Raw genomic sequence first — 12995 nt, 5'->3', positions numbered from 1 at the left:
GCGGGGCCGTGCTAGACACCTATCTGCTTAAGGATGATAATGAAATTAATCCAGCCTGTAGCCACTTCCCGTCCAAATGATTTATTGGCCTCATACCTCAGCCGTGCCGCATGGTAGTAATAAATGACAAGACAGGACAGGAGGGCTTAGAGGATTCTCCTTCCTTCGGTTTAAAATGCTGAGCGGTAAGGCAAATAAACGCAGGGGGCTTGAAGGAAAGCGGGGAGGTCACTGGCCGGCACTCTCGGGGTTCAGACCAACTCCGATACCCTTTTGAAGCACCGAGATAAAGACCCAGCACCTCCCTCAGGCACCCAACCCCGTTCTTGAGGGAGCCCGGTCCTGGCAGATGCAGGAGTGTGCAGGCATCCCACAGGTTTGCTTGTGGGAGAAAAAAAAATTTTTTCTCCTCCAGCACTTGCATTTCCCTCCAAAGAGACAAGATGCTAATTATCACTCTTATTCACTCTACGAAGGCACCCTCGTTTGAGTCACTCTATGGGGCTTGAAAGCAAAAACTATATTTCATTTAAAAATAGGGTCTAATTCAGAGTTTTCAGTGATTCAGACTCACCTCCCTCCAATTAGTCCAAATTAGTTAGGTCTGAACGTTAATCTTTAGTGGCGGCCAGTCCCTCCTCCTGTCTAAACAAAGTCCCGGCTGCTGGAGTGGGAGCCTGCTTCATCTCGCCTTGTTCTGGCCGTGGGGGAAACATCATGTAGCTGGTCTCCCCAGAACCAGCCGATCGATCTCCGTGCATCAGAAGAACCTGGAAGAGGCCAGAGGCAGCCCCTGGGCCTCAAATTGCCGGCGGTGCTCCGCCCTCCCCACCTACCCCCACCCCCCACCCCCGCAGCCAAACCCGGGGCATCGGGTGGCAGCAGCTTGGCTTGGTGTGCTGCTGACAAGATCTCCAGGCCCGGTTCCCACACAGCCACAAACTGAATGTCCACCACTGCCCCAAGAGGCTGGGGCTTCCAGGAGCCCTGCTTCCCTTAGAAGCGTCTCCTCCTGTCCTGGGCAGACAAGGGGTTAAGCATGCCACTGTCTTTACCAACACATTAAGCCAGAGGCAGCTCTCTCCCCTATAATTAAATCCTCTCCAAGTGCATCCTAACCGCCTGCTGCTCAGCTTCCTAGGAAGGGACTGCCCTTGTGTTCTGGAGCTGGAGGTGCCAGTTTGGGGGTGTGTGTGTGTGTGTGTGTGTGTGTGTGTGTGTGTGTGTGTGTCCCCTCCAGTGTGGCCCTGCTGGTGGCTTCTCTGAGGCCTGGACTTCCCCACCCTCAGCTGCCCTCCCTTGTCACCTTTACAGGAGGTGCTATCACACATAGTTTGCTGTGGTGTGGCATCCTGGGGGGGTGGGGTGGGGGTCAGGCGCAGGGGGTGTGTGTGTGATTTGTCAGGCTGGGGATTCTCTCTCTCTCCAGATGTCCCCTCCAGTGCTGAGCTTGGAGAGGCATTGAACCACCCTGCTGTTGGAGAGTGCCCTGGGAACAGGTGTGCGCGAATGCAGAAGTAGTCACGGCTGATGCCAAATTTGTCATTCAAATGGCATGAAAAGCTCAAGGCGATGTCCCAAAGGGTCTGTTAGGCAAGGCTGGTAGGCCTTCCTGTTGGCTGTGTTGGCTGAGAGTAAGGCAAAGGGAGCGGGCTCTCCCCACCAAGTTCTCCAATGGCTTCCAATGCCCGTTTACTTAACCAACACCTGCAGTGTGACTTCTAAGGGTGCTCCCTTCTCAGAGCATCTGAGTGGCACCAGCTGCCTGAGTACTCACTTTAGGAGGTTCAAATCTACCCAGAGGTGCCTCCAAAGAAACACCTGGCGATCTACGCCCAACAAACCAGCTACTGAAAAGCCCACTCCACTCTGAAGCACATGGCGCTGCCATGAGTCAGAAGCAACTCAATGGCAGCTAAGTTTAGTCCTCTGAACAGCCCGATGAGCTGGGCACTGTGATTATTCCTGGAGAGGTTACAGGACTTGTCCAAGGTCACACAGCTCTTCTCCCCAGTGCTCCGATGAAAAAAGAATCACATGACAGTTTCGAAATAGAAAGTCCTAGACAGCGTGGGAGGAAGATGTAGAACAAGATTCAAAACCTTCGCCAAGACCAGACTTACTGATCTGTTAGAGATGGTAGAACACCAGCTGTGGCCCTTAGACCACTGTGCGTCTAGGAGATCCTAGAGCAGTGGTTCTCAACCTGTGGGTCTCGACCCCTTTGGGGGGTCGAACAACCCTTTCACAGGAGTTGCCCAATTCATAAGAGTAGCAAAAATGATAATTATGAAATAGCAACGAAAATAATTTTATAGTTGGGGAGTCACCACAACACGAGGAACTGCATTAGAGGGTTGCGGCATTAGGCAGGTGGAGAACCCCTGCCCTAGAGCGCTCTCGGCACTACCCCTAGTTGTCCCCTGGGGTGGGGGTTGGGGGTGAGAGTGGGGCTAACTTCCAACCAAACAGGAGGGACACTGGAGCCGTGGGAGCATGTCTCTGGTTTCAGGAGTCCTTTAGAGCTTAGAGCCAAGGGAGCCCTCAGGCCAGCCATTCAAAACCACTGGCCTCTGCTCAGAGAAAGAGGAGACTCCCTACTGCTATAAAGAATTACAGTGTCAAAAACCCACAGGGGCGGGTCTTCCCAGTCCTGAGGGTCCCTCTGAGTCTGCCAGTTTGGTTTTAGAGCAGAGTCGGGAGTGTCTGGGATCACAAGTGCCTGCTTTGACGAGTTTGTTGGGAATGTTCTATCAGGCCCATCAGACACTTGGCTGCGCCTGAGCCTCCTGCACCGAAGGATGGAGTAAGGTCATGCCTCTGGCCCTGAGAAAAAGATTCTGTTTTCATCTGCTTCCAGCCCTGGAGCATCTCTCTGTGTGTGTGTGTGTGTGTGTGTGTGTGTGTGTGTGTGTGTGTGTGTGTGTGTCCCGGGGGTGCTGTGGTGAGAGGAGCAATGGTGATTGGTGGCTGCTGGGGTGATGGTAAGTTAACGAGAATTCTGTTTCCACATGAAACAGGAAGGCAGGTGTCAGGCATGGGATACCAGTTCAAGTGTGTGTGTGTGGGGCGGGGAAGAGTGGTGGTGATTTGTATTGATTATTGTGCTTTCTGGTGGTAGCTACATTTTGTTTGTTTGGTTTTGATAAGAAAAAAGTATCACCATGATTCAGGCAGGATAATTTTCCATAAAATTCTTTTTTTTAACTAATCATTTTATTGGGGGGCTCTTACCAAGCTTATGACAATCCATCACTCAATTGTATTAAGCACACTTGTACATTCCAGAAAATTCTTAGATTCACACTCCAGTTTTTCTCTTAAATTGAGCCAATACTTAACCCGTTTTTTTCTCACCTACTCAAAATGGCAGTTTGATATGGTTTCATCTTCTATTTCAGACGATTATTTTTATGGGATTATCTCCCATCTGTGTCATAAAGGTAGCATTTTACTATATAGAAATCTCGGGGACAGCGAGGCCAATTAGCATAGCATCGCCCAGAAACACCATGTCCGACAGCCTGCGTGGGTGAGTAGTGATGCGTCTGCCAAGTTCTAAAGCAGCTAGGTCCAGAGCAAAAGACCTCACTCGTCTCCTGCCCTCAAGCCCATCCCGACACCTAGTGACCCTTCAGGACAGCGGAGAGCTGCCCGTGCGGGTTTCCGAGACTGTAACCCTTCACGGCAGTAGAAAGCCCACCCCCAGTCTTTCTCCCCAGGAGAGGCTGGAGCAAAGGATGGTGGAGAAAATGAAAGACGTAAGGAAACAGTCCGGAACGGAGAATGAAGCCCATGAACCATAGCTCCACTAGCTAGCCAACAGCAACTCGAGGTGGTACCTGGCTTCCACTACCAGTTGCTCGGATCAGGACCCCATTAGGAAGTCAGAACCGTAATGAAGACCAGACTGACGCATCCGGTGGAGACTGATGGAAACCCGAGACCACAGCCACAGACGCGTACAGCTACCTCCCCCCGGTTTGGAGATGCTAACGCTCGACAGGAGCAACCAGCCTCATCTCTCTCCTGTGGAGTGGCTGGTGGGTTTGAACCTCTGAACTGCAGTTAGCAGCCCTGCTCCACAGTGCCGCCAGGACACCTTGTGCAGAGTGTGTCCAAACTCAAAACCAAGCTCCCTATCATCGAGTCGATGCCGACTCCTATAGCTGCCCTGTCGAACAGGGTAGAAGTGCCCCTGTGGATTTCTGGGACTCTATCTCTTTACGGGAGTAGAAGCCCTCAACTGACTCCCTCGGGGGTACTGGTGGTTTCAAACCACTGACCTTTTGGTTCACAGCCCAACGCAGAGCCACTTGCTCTACCAGGGTTCCTGTTTATTTCAAGAATGGCTTTGCCTTATTGATGTTTGGCCTGTTTCTCCCCGGATGGCCCCAACTGCTCATTCTGATGTTGGACAGATCTCCTGTCACTCCTGCCACCTTCCCAGAATCCCATGTTTCCAGAGAAGCGGGGAGGGTTCCCTGTGAAGCTGCCTTGTGTAGCATTTCCCCTCGGCCGCAGGTACATGTCCACTGCTAGCCCGTCTAGTGACGTTCATCGTTCTTTGATTTAATTTGCCTGCCGCCCCTCCAGGAGTGGCCAGAGGATGCTCCCTGCCACAGGCATGTGGGACGATTAATGAGGCCTCCTGGAGGAGCGATGGCCACCCGGGAGACAGACAGCATCGGGCTTTTAATGCTTGGGATTCTCCGGCCCTTTCTGTCTTCAGCTGACACAGGGGAAATAAATAGACAACGGAGACCTTCGCCTCTCCAAACATCTGTAAATAAACTAGTTTTTTGCTTTTAGAAGGGTGTTAGAGTGCCACATGGGGTGGGGACATCTACCAACCCCAGAGCAGCTGTGGAAGTTAGGAATGCACTCTCTTTGTGTCACACACACACAGACACACACAACACATCCACTAATGAAGTGTTTTCCACTTGTCTCGGGAGATCATTTCAGAGTAAAATTTCCTTAGTGCAAGCTGCATCTCCGCTCTCTTAATGTCCAAGCACAGTGCCAGCACTGGGTGGCGGCCAGCTCTTGAAAAGGCATGGGACCTTCTGGCACCGCTCCCAGTGGAAGACCCGGCTTTGGGGGGGGGGGGTGGTGATGAGAGAGTGGGGGTGCTCGTTTTTTTTGGGCAAAACAAAGCATCTGGCAGTTAGCGGAGTATTGGCTCACCACTCCACAGGACCCGTTTGGGATTCGCCCGTTGACAATTACCCAGAATGAATCACCAACTTCCTTTTATAAAAAGATACTTATTGGCGTCGACACTGGGCATCGGGGGCCGCTCCTGGGGAGGAATCCTGTAGCAACGCTGAGATGCGCTCATCAACGCAGTGCAGCCTTTGCCAGGGCGGGAGCCTGCACTGGGTGCCTGCTTTCCTTGCAGCACGTGTGGAGGGGAACTGACAAAAGGGCAGCCCAAAACTGAGTGGATTAAGGGGTGTGGGGGGGGACTCTGGGGGGGTTGGTAATCTCAGCGGGGTTGCCAAGCAGTCCAGTAAGGGTTAAGGATCCTCACTTTGCAGAGGCTGATGGCCCCAGCCAGTCCCTGCCCAGACCCCCCTCCCCACCACGATGGCGATCCCTGGCTGGAGCCAGTGGCTGATGGGCACAGCTGGCAGGACAGCTGTGCTTAGGGACCTGCCTCTGTGGGTTCACCCTGAAGGAGGTTAGACTTCAGTCCTTTGGTGCTTCTTAGGCAGTTCTGTATAATCAACATGAAATAGGTTAGAAGAAGAGAGTTTAGGTCTCTTTCTTTCTTTTTTCCCAAACATTCACCAGTTGCCATCAAATTGATTCTGACTCATGGTGACACTATGGGTGTCAGTGTAGAACTGCGTCCATAGGGTTTTCCATGGATGATCCGCACCACCACCACCGCCTCCCCAAGAAGATCACCAGGCCTTTCTTTCAAGGTGCTTCTCCAAACCAAAACCAGACACACTGCCCTGGAGTTGATGGTTCCGACTCACAGGGACCCTAGAGGACAAGGTACAACTATAGACGGCCACTCTTTATGGGGGTAGAGAGCCTGGGCTCGCTCTCGAAGAGCAGCTGGTTAACCTTGAGGTTAGCAGCCCAATGCGTAACCCGCTGTGCCCTCCGGGCTCCCCAACACCCAGCCTTTCAGTTGGCAGTTTAACTGTTTGCACTACCCAGAGTCTTCCTTTCCCAAGCGGTCACTGATGGTCATGGTACCGTCAACTTGGTTCTGAATCCTCATGAGCCCGTGAGCAACAAAATGAGACTTCACCAGGCCTGTGCTAGCCACGCAAAGGCTGTTATGTTTGAGCCCACTCTTGGTGCCAGTGTCCGTCCATCTCATTGTAGCGTGTATGAATACTCTTGTTCCTTCTCTTGCATGGTGTTTGTGGGGCGTCAGATATTTATACAGTGGACTAACACCCAGTCACGACACACAACAATCTACCAGTACCCTAACACGTGAATAGTACATCTAAGACACTGAGAAGCAGACTGAAAGGGTACAACACGGGTGTAATTCTGTTTGTATGGTATTCTAGAACAGAGGTGATGGAAATCAGAAGAAGGGTTACCTCTAGAAGGGGTGGGGTGGTTCCTGACTGGGAGAACGCAGGAGTGGTGGGCTGCTGAGGCTCCCCCTCCCCCCGTGTTGGCTCTCTGGATCTGGGGAGGTGGCTACACAGATACATATGCACATGGTGCACATTCACTGAGGGTCCACTTCATAGCAGTCTCCTTTAAGCATGTTTCTGGAATGGCACCCTTAAATTTTTAAAAATAGATATTTTTTTTCTTCCTTTATTATGATGTGGTTTTGGGGTCCGGTTGTGAGGATATTTGCTTGTTCTACATTAGTTGTAATCCATACTGAAAGCTGTAATCTTTTTCTTTAAAAAATTTTATTAGGGACTCATACAACCCTTATCACAATCCATACATACGTCAATTGTGTAAAGAACATCTGTAAAAAATAGATCTTATAAACAAATGAGTAGTAGGTGCATTTTTCATTATTTTTGTAAGCTTTTTAAGAAATTTTATATATACCTGGGGGACAAGTTCTAAGTGTACAGTTGGATGGATCATCACAAAGTGAGTTCATGTTCTAATAACTAGCACTCAGCTCAAGTAACACACCATAGTGAGTTTATGTATCTTACGAATATTTTATTGCATTTTAGGGGAAAGCTTACACAGCAAATTAGCTTCCCCTTTAACAATTGTCGTGCAAACTGTTCTGTACCATTGGTGACAACTTTTGCACTATGTCGTCATTGTTTCTATTGTTTGTTCTGCTCCCATCAGTCTAGCTTCCTTTTCCCTCCTTGCCTTTTCATCTTTGCTTTTGGGTAAATGTGGACTGGTTGTTTGAGGAGGCACATTAGTCACAGGGGATACTGTTTATTTTGTAAGTAGGTCGTCTGTTACTTGGCTGAAGGGTGACTGGTTTGCAGAGATGATTTCAATTCCATGTTCAAAGGTCCTCTTAGGAGATAGTCTTGGTCATTTCGTTTCTTGCAGTCTAGTAAGTTTGGCCTTTTTAAGGCACTGGTGTGGTGTTCTACTTGAGGTTTTTGTCCATTCAATCTTGCCCCTGGTCAGAATGGTCAGTATCGGTAGTGGGGCACCATCTAGTTCTCCTGGTCTCAGGTTTGAAGAGGATGTAGCTCCTGTGGCTGGCATTCAACTGTGATATCTGGGCCGCCACCTTCTCAGTGCTTTCCTCCCTTCCCTTCCCCTCCCCTCCGGGTTCTGCTGCTCTCCTTCCCTCCAGCATGAGCTCCTTGCAGGCAGAGACGATGTCTGCTTGACTTAGCCTAGCCACCAACACAGTGCCCGATGGATAGTGGGTCTCGATAAATAGTTGATTGGGTAGTAAGAGATTGTCTGATCCATCCAGCCATTTAATTCCTGGGTGCAGTTGGGAAAGGCCTTCTGTTTCTAACCCCTTTATGTTTTATCTTTGCTTTCAGATATCAAACGGATCCACTATAAAAGTCTTTAAGAAGATAGCGAATTTTACTTCAGGTAACCAATATGATACTGTTAACCTTTTGTTCTCGCCTGGCTTTATAAACGACCGCCGTTTGCCTCTCTCAGATGCATTGCCAGTAAGGTGAGATTGAGCTGTTGCCTCCTCTCCTCTGCAAGCAAAGAGAAACCCGCTCCATCTGTCTCTGGTGCTAAGAGGACAGTGAGCCTGGGAGAAGGAGGAGGGAAGGAAAATTAAAATGTAAATAGGTAGGGGCTGCTCCACGGTGAGGAAGACACTGTCTGTACGCAGCCCTCAACTCAGGGCAGAACATCACCCCTGCGGAGCTAGCTCCCGTCCAGCCCCTCCATGGGGTGGGGGCAGGCAGAGAGGATCCTTTGGGCAAACAGAGAGGAAGCACACAGATAAATCTCACAGCCCTGCAAGCACTGAGCAAACAAGATAACCCACTTAGGACGTCATGTGACTGCCCACCTGGCTAGCAACAGCACTTAGAAACTTCCCAGAATGTGGAGTGAGAGACAGTAGAACCAGAGCACCAGCTCCCTGCTCTGTGTCCCAGGAGCCCTGGGTGCCCCAGGGTTTTCAGTGGCTGGATTCGTGTCTTAAGTGGGTTGTCAGGCCCTTCCTCCGAGGCTTCTCTAGGTGGACTCTAGCCGCCACCCTCTTAGTCTGCTGCTGAGGTGGTTAACCTTTGTTCCCCACCCCCACGCCCCAAAAATCTCCATGCCATTGAGCCAATTTCCACTCGTGGCAACCCAATAGGATTGGTTAGAACTGCCCATGAGTTTTGGAGGCTGTAACTCAGTGGTTCTCAACCTGTGGGTCGTGACCCCTTTGGAGAGTCGAATGGCCCTTTCACAGAGGTCACCCGATTCATAAAAGTAGCAAAATAACAGTGATGAAGTAGCCATGAAAATTATTTTATGGTTGGGGGTACGGGTCACCACCACCTGAGGAACCATATTAAAGGGTCGCTGCATTAGGAAGGAGTAGAAAGTCCCATCTTGCTCCATCTCTCTCCCACTGAGCTCCTGGTGGTTTCAATCTGCTGACCTTGTGGTTAGCAGCCCAATGCCTAACCATTTCACCACCAGGGCTACGGCCTGACCCAAGGGTTCCTATAAATTAAAGGACATTTTAAGAGGGCCTGTTTCTAAACTCATGCGCTTCCCCCATTAGCCTGAGGGCACCAAAGCAGTCTTCAGGAGTGTGGGAGATCATCCCTGGGTGCTGTCCCCAGTGGGTCTCCCCAGGAGCCACACTCCACCTGAAAGAGCCAGCCCTCTGGAGGGGCTGGCCCTCCCCCCACAGGCTCCAGACTGCTGCCCCCAACACCTGGTCACCGCAAACAGGGACAGAGGATGACTCGGGAAGGAGGAGGGACACCCTTTGGACTCGTCCCCTTTGTCAGCTCTCACGAATGGCCGGCAGTGGCTGTCCTGTGGAAGTGCTGGGATTCAGGTTTCATAGGTGGGACCTTTGACTAGTGGGATTGCTGGGGACTTGGTCACAGCGATCTCTTCTTGGCACCTCCAAATAGCCTGTGGGCTTCATCCCTGACAATAGCTCTCCCTGTCTCCCCTGTCCTTCCGGTCCAGTGGTGAACCACCACCAGCCTGCCAATACTCTCGCCCCATCAACCGTCTCTCAGTCGGCAGCCAGGCGGCCCGGGAGAAAGGCACACAGCAGGCAGTTGGGGAGACCCTGAGTTGAGGCCAACCCCATTCCTCGAGACATTGTCCTTTGTGTTTCCCCATGTGTCTCCTTCCTTTTCTCAGCGGTCAGGCCCACACAGTGGCCCTGACATGCAGTGGATGATTTCCTCCTCTCCTTCCCAGGAGGAAAAAATCCAAACGCCCTCACCATCCAGCACTCAACTTAACCCAATTCCCAGCCCCCCTGCTTCCCCTGGCTGCCCTTGCTTCCCACACTGCTCTTAGCCCTCTGTTCACCTTATTCAGTCCCCGCCGAGGCCCCGCAGGCCACGCCACGGTCCCATTGGCTCTCCGAGCACCACTCCTTCGCCCTTCTTCCAGACCTCGGGACCTTTGCTCTGCCTGTTCTCCTTCCCCAGTTGGCCGAACCAGCTCTTGGAGGTCACTGGGCCATCTCAGACACGCCTTCTGCAGACACTCTCTCAGCTTGTGCTTTATCTTCAGCATCCTTCCTGGCGCGGCAGTCCTAGCATCCTTTATGTAATTAGTGTCTCGGTGTCCCCCGTCAGTTAGACTGTAAATTCCATCCCAGCAAGAGTTGCTGGGGGTTCTCAACAGCTGTTGCTGTGTCGACTTGAGACTCAGGTGACCCCAAGAACAAAGGAACGGAATGCTGCCACTCCCGAATCACCCCCATGATTGATTGGAGATCAGAGCCATACTTGTCAGGGATTGATTTTCAGAAGGAGGTAGCAAGAAGTACCTACCCTCTCTTGCTAGTCTGTCTCGGTCTGAAAGCTTTGCTGCGACGTGTGCAGCCGTTTAGTAACACGCTCCAGCCTCCACTGACAGATGGGGGGCGGCTGCACAGGAGGTATGTTGGCCAGGAATTGAACCAGACTCTATGGTTCAATGAGGTTGCTATGAGTCAGCATTGACTTGATAGCCAAGTGTTTGTTTTGTTTTGGGGTTTTTTTTTGAGTCCCATGCAGGGAAGGTGAAACTTCTCACTGACCCACCACTGCCCCCCACAGGGCAAAGACTAAACTAAAACCAAACTGCCCTGAGCCAATGCTGACTCCTGGCAGCCCTGTAGAACAGGACACGACTGCCCTGAGTTTCCAACACTGTACCTCTTTATAGAACTAGAAATCCCCATGTCTCTCCTGCATCACTCCCATGACAGGTTTCAGAGAGCCTGATGGTTTTGAACGGCTGACCCTACAGTTAGCTGCCCAACCCATAACCACTCTGCCACTAGGAGTCCGGGGCGAAACCTTGATCTTTTCATTTCATTGTGATATGCTTGGTAGCTCCAGCAACAAAACCCCTCAAACCCGCTGCCATTGAGGTGATCCCAACTCCTACAAAGCAGCCTGGCAGGTGGTTTTCAAGGCTAAATTTGTCCAGGCGCAGACAGCCTCAGCTGTCTTCCTAAGATTGCTGGTGGTCTTGAACTACTGACCTTGAGGTTGCCCCCCCCCAATGCCTAATCCACAGCCCCACCAGGTACAGAAGTATCTGTAAGGACCTGTAAACCTCTGGCCCATACTACACAGCTCTTACGATCAGGTGCAACCCAAAACCATTGCCATCAAGTGGAATCCGACTCAAAGTAACCCTAGAACAGAGTCGAAGCACCCTGGAGGGTGTCTGGGACTGCAGAATCCCTGATCTCGGTCCCCTTGGAGGGGCTGGTGGTTTCAAACTGCTGACCTTGCAATCGGCAGCCCAAGGAGGAAGCACTGCGCTACCAACGGGGGCTAAAACAATGCAGCTATGAAGAGCTCGCCTAACCTCTTCTGTTTATAGCACAAATGGGGGTTTTATGAGATGGGCAATTAGCCCAGGGTCGTGTTTTTAATGGACTGCTCTCTCCCCCCCATCTTTCCGGCTATTCAGAGGTGGAATACTCAGACGACCACTGCCACTTGGTGAGTTCCGGCTTTCCCGAGCCCCCTCGAGTGCCTTCCGAGGCAGGGCTTGTCTCGGGGATAACCCGTGAGCTCTGTCTTCCCTCAGATCTTACCAGATTCCGAGGCGTTCCAGGACGTGCAAGGAAAGAGACATCGAGGGAAGCACAAGTTCAAAGTAAAAGAAATGTACCTGACAAAGCTGCTGTCGACCAAGGTACTCTTACTGTTCAGAGGCCTGCTTTTACGGCTACCTTGGGGGCGGATGATGTGTTTGACTTAATTTCCACTCAAGTGTGAAAATGTTACAAATCCCTTGTGCCTTCTAGCAAAGCAAAATGAAAGTTTAAATTGTAAACGCCTCCTACCCCTTGCTTTTTATATAAACTCGGTCAAGATAACGGCACTTTACAAATTTCCACCCTGGCATCTTCAATCAGGCCCTTCCTATCATCCCCGCTCCCCCTGACTCACCATTTCACTGTTGTTATTTTTTAGGTTGACAGCATAATTATTCCTTTTTGTTTACTCCCTATTATCGATGAGCAATAAAACTCTCTCTTTGAATTGCAAATGAAATGCAAGCGTGTGGGGGGCTGACGCGGGTGTGTGTCAGTGACTATAAGGCCAAGTCAATCTTACTGATTTTTCTTCCCCCCCCAACCCCGCCCCTCTTAAAATTAAGCATTCACTTCACATAGAACAGGATCTGTGTGAGAGCTAGCGGAATACCGAATCAGGAGCCAATTTTTCCTTATCTGGCTTTTGGTGGGATTAACAGAAATCTGTGGTGGTCTTCTTTTTTTTTACCCTCCCCTGAAATGACTAGCAATAAAAATGCTATTATCTACACCTGGCCCCAGTAACTTGATGGGCAGGCTTCTTCAAATGACAGCTGAGAATCCGCTGAGAGCTTTAGTAGATTTGTTAAGTGAGCAGAGGGCAGCCAAGCCTCTTGATTTTCTCAGCTGTCCCACAGAGCTCTGCCTACTTGGGTTTTTGTACAACACTCAAAGGCTTTGGAAAGGACACAACCGAACCGGATGATGGAGAGAGATGCAACCGGCAAAATGCCCGAGACACCGCAACGCCACTTGGGCGTCTTTCCAGACTGTGCAAGGCTGGTCCAAGCCAACCAGTGGCAGAGCCTGGGTTTATGTACATGGCCCCCCCACGGACAACTCAACCACTAGAAATGCCTGAGCGCGTCCCCCGCTGGCTAGGCAGCACTGTCATCCGCAAGAAGCTTATGAACAGGATTGAGACCAGGGCACAGATTCCCGGGACAGACCCTGCTCCCGCACTCTTGAGGGTTGGCCTTGTAGACGATTCAACTGACGTTCGCTTTGGCTTCTGCGCATCCTAGTCCAGACGCGCGTTTCCTGGTCTGCGGAGTTTCGCCACGTCTACCTGGCACGTACGTGTTTG

At 51.1% G+C, this 12995-nt stretch overlaps 1 protein-coding gene across 1 annotated transcript in view; it reads left to right on the top strand.

Moving 5' to 3' along the window:
- Window positions 1-12995, top strand: part of PLXNC1 (plexin C1) — a 203715-nt gene that overhangs the window by 180506 nt on the left and 10214 nt on the right. The window contains exons 24-26 of the mRNA XM_075551175.1: window positions 7977-8031; window positions 11557-11588; window positions 11677-11784. Of these exons, the coding sequence (XP_075407290.1) occupies window positions 7977-8031; window positions 11557-11588; window positions 11677-11784 (195 nt within the window). The remainder of the gene's footprint in view (window positions 1-7976; window positions 8032-11556; window positions 11589-11676; window positions 11785-12995) is intronic.

The sequence above is a fragment of the Tenrec ecaudatus genome, chromosome 6 (genome assembly GCF_050624435.1).
Source record: "Tenrec ecaudatus isolate mTenEca1 chromosome 6, mTenEca1.hap1, whole genome shotgun sequence".
Taxonomy (NCBI): domain Eukaryota; kingdom Metazoa; phylum Chordata; class Mammalia; order Afrosoricida; family Tenrecidae; genus Tenrec; species Tenrec ecaudatus.
Note: the sequence above shows the minus strand (reverse complement) of the source record. Positions and strands in the feature narration are given on the sequence as shown.